This window comes from Chaetomium globosum, genomic scaffold, assembly GCF_000143365.1.
Source record: "Chaetomium globosum CBS 148.51 scaffold_7 genomic scaffold, whole genome shotgun sequence".
Lineage (NCBI taxonomy): Eukaryota > Fungi > Ascomycota > Sordariomycetes > Sordariales > Chaetomiaceae > Chaetomium > Chaetomium globosum.
The window spans coordinates 1398491-1416985 of NT_165982.1; the positions used below are offsets into that span (position 1 = coordinate 1398491).

The 18495-nt window shown below is 55.3% G+C and overlaps 7 protein-coding genes across 7 annotated transcripts in view; 4 read left to right on the forward strand and 3 right to left on the reverse strand.

The window, feature by feature from the left end:
• The window catches only part of CHGG_10039 (uncharacterized protein), a gene marked incomplete at both ends in the record, with an annotated part of 4226 nt that extends 2193 nt beyond the window's left edge, over positions 1 to 2033 (forward strand). The window contains 2 exons of the mRNA XM_001227965.1: positions 173 to 603; positions 1279 to 2033. Of these exons, the coding sequence (XP_001227966.1) occupies positions 173 to 603; positions 1279 to 2033 (1186 nt within the window). The remainder of the gene's footprint in view (positions 1 to 172; positions 604 to 1278) is intronic.
• A 725-nt stretch (positions 2034 to 2758) lies between these two features.
• Positions 2759 to 3639, forward strand: CHGG_10040 (uncharacterized protein; the record flags this gene model as incomplete). Its single annotated transcript, XM_001227966.1, has 3 exons — positions 2759 to 2857; positions 3116 to 3136; positions 3190 to 3639. 3 exons carry the CDS (start codon positions 2759 to 2761, stop codon positions 3637 to 3639), a joined length of 570 nt encoding a protein of 189 aa, XP_001227967.1.
• Positions 3640 to 4749: 1110 nt separating this feature from the next.
• Positions 4750 to 4932, reverse strand: CHGG_10041 (uncharacterized protein; the record flags this gene model as incomplete). The annotated part of the gene is made up of 1 exon (XM_001227967.1): positions 4750 to 4932. The coding sequence occupies one exon, from the start codon at positions 4930 to 4932 to the stop codon at positions 4750 to 4752; it is 183 nt and encodes a 60-aa protein (XP_001227968.1).
• Positions 4933 to 6664: 1732 nt separating this feature from the next.
• CHGG_10042 (uncharacterized protein) lies at positions 6665 to 8886 on the forward strand (the record flags this gene model as incomplete). The annotated part of the gene is made up of 4 exons (XM_001227968.1): positions 6665 to 6796; positions 6884 to 7156; positions 7292 to 8078; positions 8237 to 8886. 4 exons carry the CDS (start codon positions 6665 to 6667, stop codon positions 8884 to 8886), a joined length of 1842 nt encoding a protein of 613 aa, XP_001227969.1.
• A 1513-nt stretch (positions 8887 to 10399) lies between these two features.
• CHGG_10043 (uncharacterized protein) lies at positions 10400 to 12650 on the forward strand (the record flags this gene model as incomplete). The annotated part of the gene is made up of 2 exons (XM_001227969.1): positions 10400 to 11144; positions 11665 to 12650. The coding sequence occupies 2 exons, from the start codon at positions 10400 to 10402 to the stop codon at positions 12648 to 12650; spliced, it is 1731 nt and encodes a 576-aa protein (XP_001227970.1).
• CHGG_10044 (uncharacterized protein) lies at positions 11670 to 13780 on the reverse strand (the record flags this gene model as incomplete). Its single annotated transcript, XM_001227970.1, has 3 exons — positions 11670 to 12432; positions 12819 to 13028; positions 13104 to 13780. 3 exons carry the CDS (start codon positions 13778 to 13780, stop codon positions 11670 to 11672), a joined length of 1650 nt encoding a protein of 549 aa, XP_001227971.1.
• A 1539-nt stretch (positions 13781 to 15319) lies between these two features.
• On the reverse strand, positions 15320 to 16679 carry CHGG_10045 (uncharacterized protein; the record flags this gene model as incomplete). Its single annotated transcript, XM_001227971.1, has 2 exons — positions 15320 to 16280; positions 16342 to 16679. The coding sequence occupies 2 exons, from the start codon at positions 16677 to 16679 to the stop codon at positions 15320 to 15322; spliced, it is 1299 nt and encodes a 432-aa protein (XP_001227972.1).
• Between the last annotated feature and the right edge of the window lie 1816 nt (positions 16680 to 18495).

Here is an 18495-nt window from a genome sequence, read left to right on the forward strand (position 1 = left end):
TCGTACGAACTGTTCAGGCCAACAAAAATACACGCGACGGTTCAGCAGCGGCCTTTGCCCAGTTTATCCACTGGCATGAGGGTTCTGAACTCGAGGACGGTGACACGTACAACCCCATCAGCCACTTCTTCCAAAGATACGACGATTAGGACGACGACACTATCGACAACAGAGGAAGATTCCACAGTACCTTCTTGAACGATTCTGTGCCGGCAGATGCGAATCAAACTACGACGCTCCTGGCGAACGCGGCCACCCACCACTTCTTAACGAAGGAAGACCCTTTTCAAGAGCAGGACCCCTCGGAGACTTACACCGCCGAGGGCCGGTATTCTGCAACAACTTTTAGGGGTATCATGCCCGACTCCGGAGCCGCACAATTCTCAACAGCGGGCCAACCGCAATTCCAGGCCCTGCAACGTCAACTCCCCTCAACTACCCTGGATACAACAAGGGCCGGAGAAGCCATCGTCAAATTCGGCTATGGGACACCTAAGGCCTCCTTGGGAACAACAACAGTGCCCACACCCCTGGGAACGATCGATTTCCATGTGATGGAAACGGAGACCTTTGGTGGACTACGAAGGGGAGATTTGAGGACATGTACGTAATCCGAAGCCCCTCCTGCGAACTCTGGCGTTTCCTGGCCTCAAAAGAAGAGACTGCCAGTGTTGGAATATCTACGGCCAGAGTTACGTCCTCGCAGGGGGACGTGACGGGAGGGGCAGGGGGGGATCCACCGCTGGGGCAGTCGTCACGTGGTCCTGGACATCGGGGACGACAACCCCGGCTGCAGAATCTGCGCCCCCCTCATTTCCAGATTGAAGAACATGATCCAACTAAAACCACGAATGTAGCACGTCCCTCCAGAGAGAAGGGATTTGCCCTGTGTTTCTAACGTTATCGCGATACCTGGTATTCCCTACTTCAGATTGAGCCTCTCGTGTTCCTTCACTGTGTCCTGAGTCCAAGTGAAAGTCTCGAGAAGACTCCTTAGCACGGTTTTGTGGAAGAAGTCACTACCTGGTAGAACCTCTCCAACAATTCCGTCTCTTCTGGAAACCTTGCTGATCTGTGGCGGGAGCTGTCTAACAGTGGTATAGTTAACCACTGATCAGTGTAGGGAATAACGTAATCCATCACCTTCTGGGACACACCACCTTGTGGGACAGCTTTCTGCCCCACACCCCACCACGTCGACTTCGGACGCACTCCACTACGCCATTGTGCCCGGCAAAATGCCAAAGCCTCTACAGCACGAAGATAGAATCCAATTAGCACTCGAGGCCTTACGTTCAGGCCAAATCAAAATCATTCGCAAGGCTGCGGATGCGTTTGGTGTACCGAAGTCCACTCTCCACAGACGCGTCAAGGGGGGCGGTACGCGTCAAGAAGCTCAAGTCAAGAACCGAAAGCTACGCCCAACTGAAGAAGCAGCCTTGATTCAATGGATCGAGTCATTGGACGACCGTGGGATGTCGCCGACGATCGGTTATATCCGACAGATGGCTGACCTTCTTCTCCGCGAGCGTGGAGGCTTCACTCTACTCGACGCGTCTCTTACATCCACCCCGGTCCCGGCAATGACTGTCGGTGAGAACTGGGTCCAGCGGCTTCTTCATCGGCATCCCCATCGGGAGACGAAGTATTCTAGAAAGTACGACTATCAACGGGCCTTATGCGAGGATCCAGAGAAGATTTCAGCGTGGTTTGCACGAGTGCAAAGGACCATCAACGAATACGGTGTTCTTGACAGCGACATCTACAACTTTGACGAGACTGGTTTCCAGATGGGTGTTGCAAGCACGTCTAAAGTGGTCACTCGATCTGACCGACGGAATCGACCTGTTGTTATCCAGCCGGGAAATCGAGAGTGGACAACTGTCATCGAGTGCATTAACGCATCCGGCTGGAGTGTTGACCCGATGATTATCTTTGAAGGAAAAGTCCACATTTCGTCGTGGTACGACGGCTCAGTGCTGCCAAAGACATGGCGGATTGGAGTCAGCGATAACGGCTGGACAACCCGATGAGCTTACCTTCGAGTGGCTTCGAGAAGTCTTCGAGCCACAAACTCGAAAACGGACTGTTGGTCGATATCGGCTTCTCATTCTCGATGGTCATGGAAGCCATTCGACGCCTGCATTTGACAAATTCTGTACTGAGCATCGGATCCTTACAGAGTGTATGCCTCCGCACTCGTCGCACTACCTCCAGCCCCTTGACGTTAGCTGTTTCGCTGTGCTTAAGCGGACGTACGGCGACCTTGTCAAAGCGAAGATAGCACTCGGGGTTCATCACATTGACAAACCGCGATTCCTCGAACTGTTTCTCGAAGCTCGGAAAAAGACATTCAATACAAAGAACATCGCAAGCGGCTTTAGAGCTGCAGGGCTCTTGCCTTTCGATCCAACTCAGGTTCTTTGTCGGCTACAAACCAGGATACGGACACCGAGTCCCCCTCCTACCCCTATCCAACCGCCAAGTCTGCCTCTCAAAACGCCCGCAAACATCGTCGAACTTGACTCTCTCCAGAGGAAACACCAGAGAGAGATAATCCCAACAGATCAGGCGCTTCAGAAAATCATCAAGGGCTGCCAGATGGCGATGCACAATGCTACTCTTTTGCAGGAAGAGAACTCGCGACTTCGAGCTGAAAATGGTCGACAAAAGAGAAAGCGGGCACGCCGAGCTTTCATTCAAACAGGAGGGACTATGACGATTGGAGAAGGGATGACACACATCGAGGCCTCCCAGAATGCTCGTCAGAAGGGTCAAGGAAGCCAGGAAGCTCGTCGAGAGGTCGAAGAAGGAGAGGTGGGGCCATCAGACACGACTGCGCCAAAGGCACGAAAGCGTGCGCAGCCGAAGTGCAGTGTTTGTGGCTCAATCGAGCACAACGCCAGAAAATGCCCTTGTAAATAAGGGCTCGAATTATGTAGAATGCATTCCGAATAGACTCTCTTTTGTGTTGTGAGGTGCGTCCGAAGTCGACGTGGTGGGGTGTGGGGCAGAAAAGTGTCCCACAAGGTGGTGTGTCCCAGAAGGTGATAGATTACGTTACCAGGTATCGCGATAACGTTAGAAACATGATGTAATCTTTCGACATCACCAGGGTGCCCCGCTACCAACCACGGTTAGTTGCAGCGATTTCACCCGCGTTCTGAGGCCAAATTAACCATTTTACAGTGTTGCGGGACCGTCGGAATCATTGCAGGCCCTCGCGCCGTCCAAGAAATCGCGCGTTTGTCAAGTGCAGAGATGGCCGGCACAGGCAGCTCCCACAGCGACCCCATCGCCATCCCCTCAAGCCCAGTCACCTCCCAAGACTTCGGCGGCGATGTCGACGATTTTCCTGACATCGACGACCTCCTCCCCGAGCTTCCTATCGACCTTACGAATTTTGAGCGCGTTCCCTCCCCTCTACAACGCTCTGTTTGCGATCTAGACAACCAGCAGTACCCTGATTGGAGCGGTATTGACAGCGAGAACGAGTCCCCAGGCGCAGACATTCCCAACCCCACTGAAGGCTTCCTCTCCTCCACCATCCAAGGCCTCCAGTCTCTGAGCCAGAGGTTAACATACCTTCTACAAACTCGAGAAGACGGGGCACAGCGGGTGTCTCCACCAAAGACATAGAGGGGAACAACAGTTTGGTCCCAGAAGCGCCCGTGAGGGTGACGCGGAGCGGCCGAGCGATCAAACCTACGTACAAGGCGGCTAGGACGGAGGAAGGAGCGAAATAACTACTCTCTATTGTTTTCGAGCGCTCTAGGGAAGTAATAGTGTCTATTGTAGGATTAGATTGTTGCAGAAATGATAGATTTCGTTAGCAATGCAAGAATGGCTCTGGAGTGAGATGTGACCATATATAGCCCTAACCCTTTCCCAATGATCTAGGGGGTGAGTGCCCCAATAGCCAAAGTATGAGTGCCCGAATAGCAAAAGCCTTACTTAGATTGCGCTGCGAAACACGGCATCTGTTTTCAGATGAGATTGAAAAACTGACCAGTCGTCCCAAACCCCGGGGGGCGCTCGGCCTGATCGGAGCTAGGCAAGCGGAGGTGAGCGTAAACCCTGGTTCGGCTTGGGGACGGGAATCTTGTCTTTCTAAGGTTCTGAGCTCGAGCAGCACGCTCGTTCCCCTTGTCACCGTCAATTCCTCTCGGTCACACAGGCACGCTCCCTTCCCCAGAACTTATGTCATACAACATCAGCCGAGCTGCATTGCAATGTTCACTCGCCGGGAACAGAATTCGACGTAAATCACGCAGACATTTATACAGTGTGCCGAGGTCGTCGTCACAAGAGTACCTAGCCAGGCTGGTGAGGTGTCACAGTATATAGGGTGCCCCTGGCCTTTGCAGGGCAAATATGCCCTTTTGCTCACTGTGACATGAGGAGGATCGGCGGAGGCAGTCGACAGGCAAGTGTTTGAGAGGGGTGACATGATTTGTCTGATAGTCTTGGGTTCAAAAGTAGCCGGTAAAGTTGCCATTGTGCAGGCGTGGCTGCCCTCTTCTGCAAGCATCACAACGCGCCTAAACCCCGTGGTCCGTTTCGAACCTTGCAACCAGCGCACCAACCCCCCCCCCCCCGAAGGCTCCTCGCATACTACACTGTTGCATCTTTTACACGACTGAGAGGACGCGAGCAAACCCTTCGCCCCCAAATAAAGAGCGATCCGGGCTTGTCTGGGTTAGGCATTATTGAATGCAGAGCACCGCAAGCACCGCAGAGTTGAACTGTTTATCTGTCAAAGTGTGGGGAGTCAAGCCAAACGCGGATCTTGCCAAGGGCGGACAAGTCGTGGCGTTCTTCAGATACCGCGTATTCAAGAATATCGCCGTCAATCCAGCCCACCGTCCCCCATGATGCGCCCAGCTTTGTACCAATCTCGCGGCAAGAACCAAAGTCAACCAACACCGGCATTTTGGCAGAGTTGATGAGGATACTGGCGGGATTTATGTCTAAACATGAATGTTAGTTGGCGGTACTGATGTCGTGCTTAACGCCGGCCAAGGACAATGAACCAGGGCCGGATATCCCACCCAAACATACCATTGTGAGCAAGCCCAAGGGAGTGATGTCACACGGATCACCACGTGGACGCAACCATCACCAATCGTTTTCAGAAATCAATGGCCACTCATCGGTCAGTCCTCACTAATTTCATTGGCGTCCTCGTCAGACGCCCTTCCTCACCTTCTCATCGAAACCCTTCATGTATAAAAAGACTCAGAATGTCAGATAGCTCCAGAACTTCTCTTTCTCTCTTCATGGACTTCTCGAGGCCATTGAAGATTATTCTTATTAATACATTTGGTTTTGCCGGTTTCCCCGGCAGCTGATTGTTCAAGCCCTGGAATCCCAGCCCTTGTAACAGGAGATGCCGGACAGCCGCCTCCAGCGCGGCCATGAATGCTTCCTTGTCAATCTCACCCACCCCATCCTTGAGATACTCTTTCAGATCATGCGTATGCTTGTCAAGCACAAGCCCAGTGATACGCCCCCTTCGCCCACAGCATCCATGGTACCCGATAATGCCAGGGTGAGGCTGTTGCAAGATGATTTGCAATGCACGTGCCTCATCCAGGAGTAGAGTGGGGATGACGGAGAGCATGTCGTCCTTTTTATACTCTTCGTACACTCCTCAACCGCGGTCGTTTGATGTAGACCTCGTCGACGCCCAGGTCATTCGGGGCGACAGTGAGCCGAGCATCCACCAGGACTTCGGGAAAGAGATCTTCGTCGGGGATCCGCTCCAATGCAGCCGTGTACTGTTCCAAAATGATTTTCAGTTTAGGGGCGCTCAGCTGGCCAAAGTAGAAGACGTCGTCATCGTCAATGACTGAAAACGTCGTGTACAAGAACTTGTGTGTGTTTATCTCGAAGGCCTCGTAAACACTGTCAAAATCGCTCCACTTCGTGATGACTGGCGCCATGGCGATCTGCGTACTGAAAGGAGTTTGCAGGATGTGATAGTTGCAGAAGTCAAACGGCAAGGAAGCCCGGGGGTTGCGACGGGTTGAGATGCGAACAAAGGTGCAGGTGACTTTCGGTGAAAGTCAGTGAGCGGGGGTAGATGAACCCCTGAGTGCCCACGGAAGATTTGGTTGACGCGCGCCTGAAGTGCCAGCTCCTCGGTATCCAATAAGAGCGTTCCACCACCAACCGCCCAACCGCCTCGCAAGGCTGTCCGTCCAAAGTTTCAAACAGTTCCTCGACGAGCCTGTCATCTTTCGCAACCTATGTAAACTTTGTCAAGTTGTAGAAACATGTTCACGGTTACATACATGCCAAGGTACCTCGGTATCTAAAAAATCTCAAATTGCCAGTTCTCGAGTTAACGTCTAACCCTATAATTCCGACCGTATGGTATGGGTTCGGACGCTACGACAGGAAATCTGAAGACCTATTGCAGCTGGGTTCCCTGTGGGACCTCACCATCAGGACTCCAAGGGGAGCGGCAACGCGAGCTCCTCAGGGGCGACAGCGAGGCCGCCCGTCAACCATCGACCACTTCTGGACTTCGGAAAACCTCCAAACAGTATACTACGGGGAAGAGTGTCGTGGAAAGTCAGACCACTACCCACAAGTGCTCGAGGTCGGGGAAGGGCATGGGCCGAGGCCAACCCAACCGAATGGCTGGGCCTGGAAGAAGATGGACAGGGAGAGGGTGAAGGCTGAATCAGAGTTGCTATACAAGGTCATGAGGCTCGCGGACCCGGGACCGGACGGACTACCGGCCAGAACCCAGACAGTCGAGGGTCTTGACAAAGCTTTCGATAGCCTGGTCGAGTGGCTCACCTGGGCCGCGAAGAAAAGCACTCCACGGAAGAAGGCGAGCTGCGGCTACAGCTCCCCCTGGTGACCTGTGGAGGTGCAGCAGGCCGCCCGGGAGGCCAGGAGGGCCGAGAGGCTGGCGAAGGAGACCCGGGCAGAGTACTGCTGGGAGGAGCTTAGCGAAAGACTCAAGGACCTTGCTAGAACAACGCGCGAAGCACGGACTAGGGCTTGGAGGAACAGCCTACAGGAAGCAAGCGAGGCAAAGAAGCCCGATCAGATGTGGAGCTTGAAAAGATGGGCTAGGCTGCGGAGCTTTTTGCCGCCAGAACCACCGAGGCTGCCGGAATTTAAGGATTCTTCCGGACAGGTAACGGCCGAAACGCAAGACCAGAAGGCCAGCGCGCTGGCCGAGAGGTTCTTCCCGGACCCACCGGCCAACCTGACGGACGTGGAAGACCAAGCCTTTTTGGGCAGCTGAAACCCGGGCTTCGACGTCGTACAGGCAGTGACGCCGACCGATATCACGGAAGCGATGGGAAGAGCCAGCCCCTGGAAGGCGCCAGGCGAGGATTTGCTCCCGATGGGCCTTCTGAAGGCGTGCGGAGCACCGTTAGCTGAAGTGCTGGCCCTTCTGGCGACAAGGTGCCTGGAGCTAGGATGGTTCCCGAACCGTTTCAAGAGGGCGAAGGCTGTAGTACTACCGAAACCAGGAAAGGCTCCGCCGGCATATCAGACCCCGGGGGGATACAGGCCCATTGCTCTGCTACCAACCCTGGGGAAGGTAATAGAATCAGTGGTCGCAAGGAAGGTCACTCAAGCTGCAGAAGTCAACGGCCTCCTACCAGATGAACAAATGGGGAACAGGGCACACCGCTCCACAGAGCTGGCTGTCCGGCTAGTAGTAGCCCAGGTCCAGGAGGCGTGGAGACAGAAGGGTGCGGCATCCCTATTGCAACTGGACATCTCAGGAGCCTTTGACACGGTCAACCATACCCGACTGCTAGCAACTTTGCGAGACATGGGCTTCCCGAGGTGGCTGGTCCTCTGGACGAGAAATTGGTTGACCGGTCGAGAGGCCACCCTTCTTTTCGACGGCAAGACGGCGGCGCCGACGGCAATTCGGGCAGGGGTCCCCCAAGGCTCACCCCTTTCCCCAGTTCTCTTCATCCTCTACATTTCCTCACTATACAAGCAGCTAAAAGACGAGCACCCTCACTTAGCTATAACAGGGTTTGGCGGGATGACCACCAACCTTTCTAGTTATTTGGTCAGAAACCCCGAAGCCAATTGTCAATGTCCCGGCCAACTAGAGGGCGGCGTGGGAAACGTGTATACGGATGGGCGGACAGTCGGGGGATGAAGTTCGCCCCCGGAAAAGAGCGAACTCATCCATTTTAATAAAGGGGCGACGGCAGTGGACCGAACAGGTAAACCTTGCCCAACCCAGGGGGGGCACTAGCCCCCGTTAAACCAGAAGGGTCTGCCAGATTCCTGGGAGTCTGGTTGGACTGGAAACTCAACTGGAAGGCTCACCTGGTGGCGGTGGAGAAGAAGCTGAGGACCCAGAGCTATGCCCTGTCGAGGATCGTGGCAAAGACGTGGGGAATGGGGCTAGCCAAAGCGCGAGAAGTGTACACAAAGTGCATCCGGTCGGCCCTGGCCTATGGCGCATCATCGTTTCACATCCCCACGGATGTGGGAGGCGAGCCGGTAAAGAAAGACATCACTAAGGCCCTCGGGAAGGCCCAGAACAAGAGCTTGCGGATTGTGGTGGGAGCCTTTAAGTCTACCCTCATCCGTAACCTCGAGACAGAGACATGGGTACCACCATTGGACTTGTACCTAAACAAACGGCTTGCAGATTTCGAAAACCGACTCCAACGAACCGATCTGGACGACGGTCAAGGCGGCAAGAAGACGGTGGCGAGCGTTGTCCTCACCGCCTGCCGCAAGATACAGCAGAGACTTAGCTCGAGGAGGGGCAACAGGGGCCAACCGCAAACCTTGGGACCTCAAGGGCCTACAGCGGTGGAGAGAGCCGCGGGCACGGTCATGCGCTGGACGGGGGGAACCGTTGATACGAACAGGGTAGTATAAGAGGCTTGGAAAGCCAGGTGGTTAAAGGAACGGGACGGCAGGGCAATCACCAGGCCGGCGGACGACTTTGACCATCAGCAGGAGACGCTATTCCGGAACGAAACCCTAAGGAGGCACGACGGGTCTCAGCAAGGCAAAGAGCTCACTGCTGATTCAAATCCGGAGGGGAGCGATAGGCTTACGGGACTTCTTGTTTACACGGGGAGTCCCGGAGGTTCTGACTCCTGCCTGCGAGTGTGGCGAGGGACGAGAGACTGCCGAACACCTGGGTAGGTGTGGTGCTTGGCCCCACCGTTGACTCCGAAGATGGGAGAGAACTGGAATTCGGACACGACCGGGACTTTTACTCTGTTCTACACGGCATCAATCCCACGACTGCACGGCTCGCGAGGAGAGTTCTCGACTGGCTGATGGACTCGGGGAAGCTGCCGATGTACAACTTAGCCAGGAGGCTCGAGCTGGAAGCGGCGGCCTGAAACGCCTCCCGTTCGGAGGCCAGGAGGCCTCCTCTCTTTGTAATACGCAGACTCACCAGAACGCATCGTTCCTCGATTGTTGGTATGGGTTTTTCACCCGGCCCGGGAGGGCACGGTTTTCCTGTACACTACCTAAATAGCTGAGGGTCCGGCAGGCCCTAGGGCATAGCGGAGTATGAATAATAATATAATTCCGACCGTGCGGGGGTGAGCTTCAGCTACTGCAACAACGTTGTATCCATGGGATCTTACAATCCTAACGTGCTAAGAGTTAGACCGTTTCCGGTGGTTCGGCCTTCTCCTCACAGGCTAACACTCCCGGTGATGGCGTGACGACCGAGAACCTGATCTCGAGACCGACAGAATGCAGGACATGCCCGTTGTTTCGGATTGGGGTCTCATGTTCTCGTCTTTGGCTAACTATGGCAACTGTCGAGATTAACTGTGGGGGGCGAAGAAAGGCTGCGGCAGATAGAATCAAGGGCGAGTGGTTTGTTTTGTAATGCACACTCATCTTCGTCACCCCCCTAGGATAAGAGTATATTTTATTTCCTCCCTATACATTTTGTGATGAGCTACCAGTTCATCACAGCAGAATTCCGTATTCGGGTTTCAGAAGGTTGTCTCTGCCCCCACATCAGACTTTCTCATCGTCCAATCCTGGCCGGGGCGGATGAAGGCGCTCCGGACTCCCTCATTTGCCCCTGTTTTCGACATCACCGAATGAATACTTCTCGATTTGGAGGGTTCGATACCGTTGCCAGTGGCGCAAACTTCCACCACTTATATTACGATCCCCGCCACGAAGCTCGACCCTCGGGAGAGCCGGGGCCGACGAATAACTACCCGATTCAGGGGTCAGAACCGGGTCGTGTGCGTACGAGACTCACGTCAACTGCTTCTATTTAAAACAACTTCTCTCCCCTAACTTCTAATGCTAGTTGCTTCACCAGTTCTATCTCAGCCACATTTATTTTAAGTTAATTTTACGCTCCATTCTACCTCTAAGGGCAGTCCATATTGCACCTTACCCCAAAATGGTGGCGCACGCAAGCCTCTCCGCCGCGCTTGTCGGTGCGCTGGCCACAACGGTATTGGGCCACGGCATGGTCACGAGCTTCAAGACCGACGGCAAGGCAAACCAGGGCTTCATCCTGGACTACTACTACGCCAAGGTCAATGGGCAACCCGTTCCCGACATCGCAGCATGGTATGCAGAGAACCTGGATAGTGGCTTCGTCGCGCCGAACGAGTACCAGACAGCCCACATCAACTGCCACAAGAACGCCTCGCCAGGAACCCTCACGACATCGGTTTCCGCTGGTGGCACAGTCCAATTCAACTGGCCAGCAACATGGCCTCACCCTTACGGGCCCATCCTCACCTACATCGCCAAATGCAGCGGCGACTGCACCAAGGCGGACAAGAGCAGCCTCAAGTGGGTCAAGATCGAGGAGGCCGGCATCGATTACGCGACGCAGAAGTGGGCTTCCCAGACTCTGATCGACCAAGGCGGTGTCTGGACCACCAAGGTGCCCAAGTCGATCGCCCCGGGCAACTACGTCTTCCGCCACGAGATCATCGCCCTTCACGGAGCTGGCTCGCCCAACGGCGCCCAGAACTACCCGCAGTGTTTCAACATCCAAATCACGGGCTCCGGCACGGCGAACCCGACGGGCGTGGCGGGGACAGCGCTGTACAAGAGCACCGACCCCGGCATTCTCTTTAACCCCTACACCACCATCACAGACTACAAGATTCCTGGCCCGGCCCTGTTCAGCGGTTAATTCAATGGATTGCATACCCGAATGAAGCTTCCAAATGTATCTAGTCGGAAGGTTGCAGATAGATCAAAGCACTATTCTGAGGTCCTTGAGTCACACTTTGATGTTGCGGCTCGGAATCTTCTTAGATATTGGTCCGATTATGAAGTCTCATGCAGTTAAATCAGTATACACCATTCTATATCCCCAAGCAATGCCCATCCCAGTGTCAACGTGTAAGCTGCTGATAGGACATGTCCAATATTACACCTCATAGATAGCCCTTCAACTATTCTTGGTACCTAGATTCTGGGCCTCTGTTCAAGCAAAAAGGCTTTGCTCTATCACCCCCCCAAAAAGATGGCAAGCTGTTCAAGGTAATTCTTCCGCTGCGTTGCTTAAGATGTTATGAGCAACTATTAAGGAGTAAAGAAATGATGGAAAGTCAAGGTTGCTAACAGCAATGAACGTGGTATGCCACAAGAGTGCAGGTGCTTATTTGATGGTCACCAAGTATTATTATTATTTTCCTCAACTAGGTACCTCAGCAGATAAAACGATAAAAACGTTTCCACTTCGGCCAGCTCTGCCTCTCCTCCTCCTCCTGCGCCTTGATCGCCCCCAGCCTCCCAAAATCCCTCCTCCCCGTATCAATATCCATATCCTCCACCCTTACAAACCCCGTCCGAAACCAAATCTTATGGCCCAGCCAAAACACCAACACCACCGGCAGCGCAAGACATTGCACAAAAAAGTTCTGCGCCCGGCTACTCACATCCCACTCCTCGCCATCATCCCTCGGCAGCGGCGCAATGGCCACCCACACCTGCGCAACCAGCACCAAACAATTACACGCGAACCCCAGCCAACTCCCCAACACCCCCGCCTGTGCCTTGAACGGCATCTCGCCCACCTCCCGCCGGCGGTACGCCCACGCCTTACGCAGTCTCACATGCGCCAGACACGTACTCGCCCACGTAAACACGGTGCTCAGCCCGCTGACTGCCAGCAACCAATCAAACACGGGGCCGTGGCGGTCCGAGTTAGCCAGGTACGCAAGCGGACCGACCGCCGAGACGGTGAGCACCGCGACGAGGGGGCGGCCGCGGCGGTCGACATAGGCGAATATGCGTGGTGCCTGGCCCTGCTCGGCGAGGGCCGCCAGGGTGCGCGACGAGCCGAAGACGGAGGAGTTGCCGACGGAGATGACGGAGACGAGGATGACGCCGTTCATGATGGAGGGGAGGATGGTGGCGCCGGCGCTCTCGATGGCGAGGACGAAGGGGCTGGCGGAGGCGTCGGCGATGCTGGTGGCGCTGAGGAGGCGCGGGTCGGTGTGGGGGACGAGGAGCCCGACGAGGGCGAGGGAGACGATATAGAAGAGGGTGATGCGCCAGAAGACTTGTTCGATGGCGGTGGGGAGCGATTAGCGCGGGTTGGCGGTCTCGGCGGCGGCGAGGCCGACCAGTTCGGTGCCGGCGAAGGCGAAGGCCGCGGTCACGAAGACGGCGCAGAGTCCCTTTAAGCCGTTGTTAAAGGCGCCCGGGTCGCGCCAGTATCGGCCACCGATGTAGCCGCTTGTTGGTGTGCCGCCGATGTTTATTACGATTCCCAAGAGGCTTGGTGGTGTTAGTGTTGTGCGCATGAAAAATGGGGTTTGTTTGTGGGAGGTGGGGACTCGGGATGGACTCACATGAACCCGACAACGGCGGTAACTTTGACGATGGCGAATATGAACTCGGCTTCGCCGTAGCCTTTTATACCCGCCAGGTTGATAAGAACAATGACGAAGAGGAAAATAGTCACAAAAATGGATGGGTCCAACGCTGGATTCCAATACCCAATGGTCAGCGCGCCAGCGATGATCTCCAGGGGGAGAACAACGATCCATTGCAGGGCGTAGCTATAATGACAATGATTAGTTTATCCGGGACCAACATGTCACCACAGAAACTCAGAAAGCAAGAAACCCACTCACTTCCAGCCCATCGCAAACCCCCAACTCGGATCCAAAAACCTCGTCGAATACGCCGCAAACGACCCGGCCACAGGAAACACCACGGCCATCTCCCCCAGCGCCTGCACGGTACACCACAGCATCACACCCACGACCAAATACGCCAGCAGCACGGACGCCGGCCCGCCCTGGCTGAGCGCCTTGCCGGAAGCGACAAACAGCCCCGTCCCGATCGACCCGCTGATGGCAATCATCTGCAGGTGGCGGCCCTTGAGCTCGCGCGCCAGCAGCGTGCTGGCCGTCTTGGTGTTGGCCGTGCGCAGGTCGTAGTACCGCTCGCCGTGGTGGTTGCGCACCGCGGGGGTCCCGCTGCTGAAGGGTTCGTCGTGGGTTGTGTCGGCGTCGGCGTGGCTGGTGTGGATGGAGAAGCGTGAGGAGCTGCTGCCCCTGCCGGCGCCGGTGCCGTCCTCGCGCCGGAAGCTGTCGATGAAGTTGTTGAAGCGGGCTTGCATCCCGCTGCCGCCGTTGTTGTTGTTGTTCCTGTGATTGCGGTGGGGGCCGGTGCGGCTGGAGCTGGGCCTGGTGCCGGCGTCGGAGGGGTTTCGACCGCCGTGGGTTGAGAAGCTGCTTGTGCCTGCGGAGCTGTGAAGCCGGCCGAGGGGGTTCATCTCGATGTCGTTGCTGGTGTTGAGTGCCATGATCGAGGAGTCATTGGGCTGAGAATTGTTGGTGGGTTTGGTAGTGCCTGAGCTTCATGGAGGGTAAGATGCCCGAAAACCGTCTGTTCTGTGCGTGGGTTGTTACACCTGACTCGGGTTGGCTTCTCGAGGTCTGGATTCTGTTTGGGTTGGCGTCTTATGCGTTGGTTCCCAAAGCTGCGTATTGCTCCTATTACCAACAGGCCCGAACCACGGAAGCCAGTTAACAGCAACGAAGAACGGGCCGGCTACGGTGTACTAGGAGTTGCCCGGAGCGTCGAACGGGGATGTGGTTGGTTGTGGATGGGACGAGTGGTTCGGTGGCTGATGGGATCTGGCGGATTTCCCCGCATCGTCGGCCCTCTTTGACTTATTGAGGTTCCGGCGGGGGAGCTCAGTAGGTACTCGATAACGTTCGTGACGAGAGAGAGAGAGCCTGAGATAACATCCAGCGGATATCCACCTTCTGTCTTCACAGCGCTCGTTACATTCATGCATCTCCTTAGAACGACATGGAAGTTCATTCTTAGCAGGAACAGAAAAAAAAAGATTGCCGATCAGGTTCACCGATAAGCTGTTGTGGTCTGGACCGGGGATGCCTGTTGGTGTGCGATTGGAACTCGCGAGCGCACACTTGGAGGGACATCCCTGCCGGACTGCTCTCAGCAACTGACATCAGGGAAAAGCGAGAGAGCAAAGTGTGTGTGCTCTTTTGGGCTGCGTTTTGCAACCTGCAGGGGCTTGCATTGGCCTGCATTAGCGGCCCTCCAAGAACCGATGGCGTGGTTTGGTTTTCGAGGGCAGGTCTCGACCACTCCCCGCTCCCCGAGACCCCCCTTTGGCTTACCTTTTTGCCGAACCGCTCTGACATAAATTGAGCCGGAAAGGATGTCGCGTTGGTTGATGGTTAGTGAAGCTTTAGGATGAGCCAAGAAAATAAATCTAAACATGTCATTTCCTTGTGCTTGGCGGAACCAGAGAAAAAAGAGTTGAGGTCGACTTTGGGGACACAAGACCATCACAACGCGGCAACTGCGTGCCGTCCAAGGCCCCTGTCAGACCACGCGATGGACTGCCACGAGGGGAATTCACTAGCGTCGATTAGCGCTGTTGCAGCGAGCACGGATGTCTCACTTCTCCACTGATACTGCGAACGTCTGCCTTCCTCAGACCTCGGCGCGTGAGAGATGATAAGGCCCATTCGGTTATCGTTTGAAGCTTAACGCGTCAAGAAGAATCACCCAAGTCACGGGCATGATCAGTCCCGGCACCGTTCGCCCCGGTGCCGATTGCGAAACCAATCTTTGACGTTAAATACCCACCGACCGAGTCGGATTTGGAAGAGCAAATGCTACATGAAACTTTGCATGAAACGACATCACAATTGCATGACGTGAACAGACAAAATAACCACCATCTTGTATCTGACGTGAGGATGGTACAGTGGCGGAAAAGCCACATCGATTTGCATTAAACCTGGTAGACGGGAAAGAACGTATGCTGTACCCACAATACCCACCGGCCTGAAGCTTGTTGCTCTCACAGACCAGCATCTGAATCAGACAGGCGGCGCAAATGTTGCAGCTGAATGCTTGAGCCCCGGAGTCTGCCCCTTGTACTGGCCGTGACTGCGCCATAACCGGGCGTGAGCGACGGATCGTCCGCCGCGGAAGCTGTAACCTGAATCGTCGTCGTCTTGATGACCCCCATGCCGCTGGGTGTCGACGCGCCAAACCGGCTCCGTGGGATGAGGGAGTCGAGGCTCTCCGTGCTACGGCCTCGCTCCCTATGGCTTGCCAGCATTGCCTTCCTTGTACCATCCGTCTCCCGTAAGCCACTGGCATCACTATCTGCAGTCTCTGTAACAACGCCGTCCTTTGCCTCCGAAACAGGGTCATCCCACGACACTGTCTTGCCGACAACCCTGGACTCCCTTCTCGCACTCCTCACAACATCCTCCTCTGGCGGCTGGTACCGAAACTTCCTCTTCTTCAGTCCAGTATCCCTCACAAACGTCCCGATGGTCAACGCGTTCGCTGCAAAGGTGGCCACCAAGACCTCAACACTAGCCCACATGGTCCTCGTAGCCTGATAACTGCGCTCGCGCAAGATCCCAGGCACCCGATACAGGGCCACGAACGCCGTGAGCAGATGCAGGCTGAAAAGCAACACCAGCAACGCCTTGCGCCCGGCCGAAATGCCACTCCGCAGCACGACAGGCACAGGGAGGGCGACCAGCAGCAGGTCGGTTATCACGTTGCAGGCCGTCGTGATGGTCAGGTACACGTAGCCCTGCCGACAATGGCCGCCGGGGTCGGGCACGACCTGCCAGTGCTGCGGGAAGGGGTGGCACTCGGCAAGGGTGGCGACGCAGATGCCGATGAAGCTCACTATGAGGAAGATGCGCGTGTATCGGAGCAGGCGCGTGTAACTGTGCTTGCCGGAGGTCCCAACGAGGCTGTCGAAGAAGGCGAGGGTGGATTCTTTGAAAAGCCAAAGGCTGCGGTGTTGTTAGTGGGGGTTGTTGAAGGGGTTGGCGAGGGGGAAGCGGGGGGCTTTACATTGCTGGGTGGAGGATTCGACTGAAGAGAACGAGGCCGCTACCGATTGAGCGGTGGTATATTTCGGTTTCGGTCAGTGCATGGGTGTCGTCTACGAGGACGTTGTTGGTGCCGTAGAGAAGAATGGGATGCACAAAAGCCATGCGTAACAGTAACGGGACAAGCGCAATGGCCGCGACTTTGTCTTCGGCAAATAGGGCTTCCACGCGTACATATCTACCGATCAAACGGAGGAGGACGATAAAGACGCACATTGCCGTGATCCACCAAGAGGTGAGCAATGTCGCCTTGTCCTCGCTGAAGGGTCGAGCCGGTGGCGGGGGAGAGTAGAACCCCATCGTGACATGGTTGACGCAGAACAGGCAGTCGTGAGAGATGTCGAGGGGCTCGAAAAGCAACGACGTCGACGGGGAAGGGGTTTCGTTGGGGTTGAACCGGAATCGTCTTGAGCTATGTTGACTCTGCTTTGCGCGGCGGCGGTTGTGCGGCAGTCATGTCGTTGCTTCCCCGCCTTGTAAACAGCCCTTTGGATGGAAGTTTGATAGGTGATGATATCTCGAACCGGTGCCGTTACGGTGACTGGGGCGGGATGTTGGTCTCCCGTTCGGTCGGGTCCCCCCCGGGCGTCGCTCGCCAACGCCTCGATGTCACCCACCATATCTTTTGGGCCGACTCCAGTTCATTGGCTAGCCAAGGAATGCCATGTTGGGCCCGTCGTCATGCTCGCCGGGAGAGAGTCGAAGGCCAGGCCTGGTGTGGCTTCGCTCCCGCGGGGAGAGCCTGGGGCTCCCAAAACGTCTGAGCGCACATGCATGGTCACCAACCCGGATTTCGGCTTGGCTCTCGGCTTGGCCAACGAGTTCCCCAGACCGCAGCGGCCCTTTCACATCCGATTGTGTTGGCTCGGTTGGCAGCTGAACGGGATGGAGAGTGGCGCCTGGCTCCATACCTACCTCAACGGCGCAGAAGGACCCGGAGACATTTCCCGTTCCAGCAACGTGGTACAGCGCTAAGTCTGGAGCCGGTGTGACATCAGCAGCCGAGGGCAAGGCCCAGATGCAACCGATTCAATCCGGTAGCATAGAGCGAGTGTTGACGATGATAACGAGATGGGTTATCGACCATTATGGTCAGAACGCAAATGCCCACGTCAGTTCATTGAAGCCGGCCCGAATTCAACGCGGTGGGGCGGGGCGGGTCATTCACAAAAATGAAAATGGTGGAACGAAAAAAAGTCGGCAGTGGAAACGCGGGTTTTAGGCCGCCAACAAACAACTGAGGAAGGCGCAGGCGCATCTATCCGGTTTACAGACTTGTTGGTCCCCCTTATCGGACGCCCAACTGAGGTGCAACACATGGTGGGCTGGCGGGGTTGATGGGATGGGTGCTGAGTGGGATAGCCCCTGAACCAAGCGGCTTGCATGCTTGGCTCTAGTCTTGGCAGTTACCCTGCCCCAGGCCTCGGCTTCTTCTGACAGGCCATCATCCAACACTTCCCGAATTCTCTCGCGCTTGAAGCCGAGAAACACTTGCGTGTTGGCTCATTCTGCGCGGAAGGGCATGCGACATCATCCCAAAACTTGATATTGCCAACCAACTAATTACATCACAGACCAAAGTGTTCGATTTCGGTGCAGTGGACGCGACATGCCGCCAACAACTTCAACAAGAGTTAATAAATTTCGTAATCAGTAACTTAAGCGATATGTTTACTCATTTTTGGTTTCTGTTCTTTGATAACTTTTTTCAGCAGTACACGGGTTCTTCTACTTCGTACTCGACGGTATTTGTTTTTGGAATTCGGTTTGTTGCTAGTGGTCACGGAGACGGCATCGGACTCTGGAACCCACAATGCACTCAACCGCAACCGTCTCCTTCAACAGAAGTGAATGCAAATGCAATCCAATAACCATTGCCACGACACGCCGGATTTTAGATGGGAAACCGCATTTATTGAAGATGGATGCTGGCGGATATCAGCGTGTGAAGGGTTGCACAGCCCAATTGACATCAATCAGCAACCCGCTTTCATCCCGTTCACTACCGTGGCAGTTATGATGATTCTCTCAGGCTGCAAAGAAGACACAGCATACAGGATGCGGGCTCCCCTTTTATGGAAGTGGCCAAGGGCATCATGCAGCCATCGGTGACAGC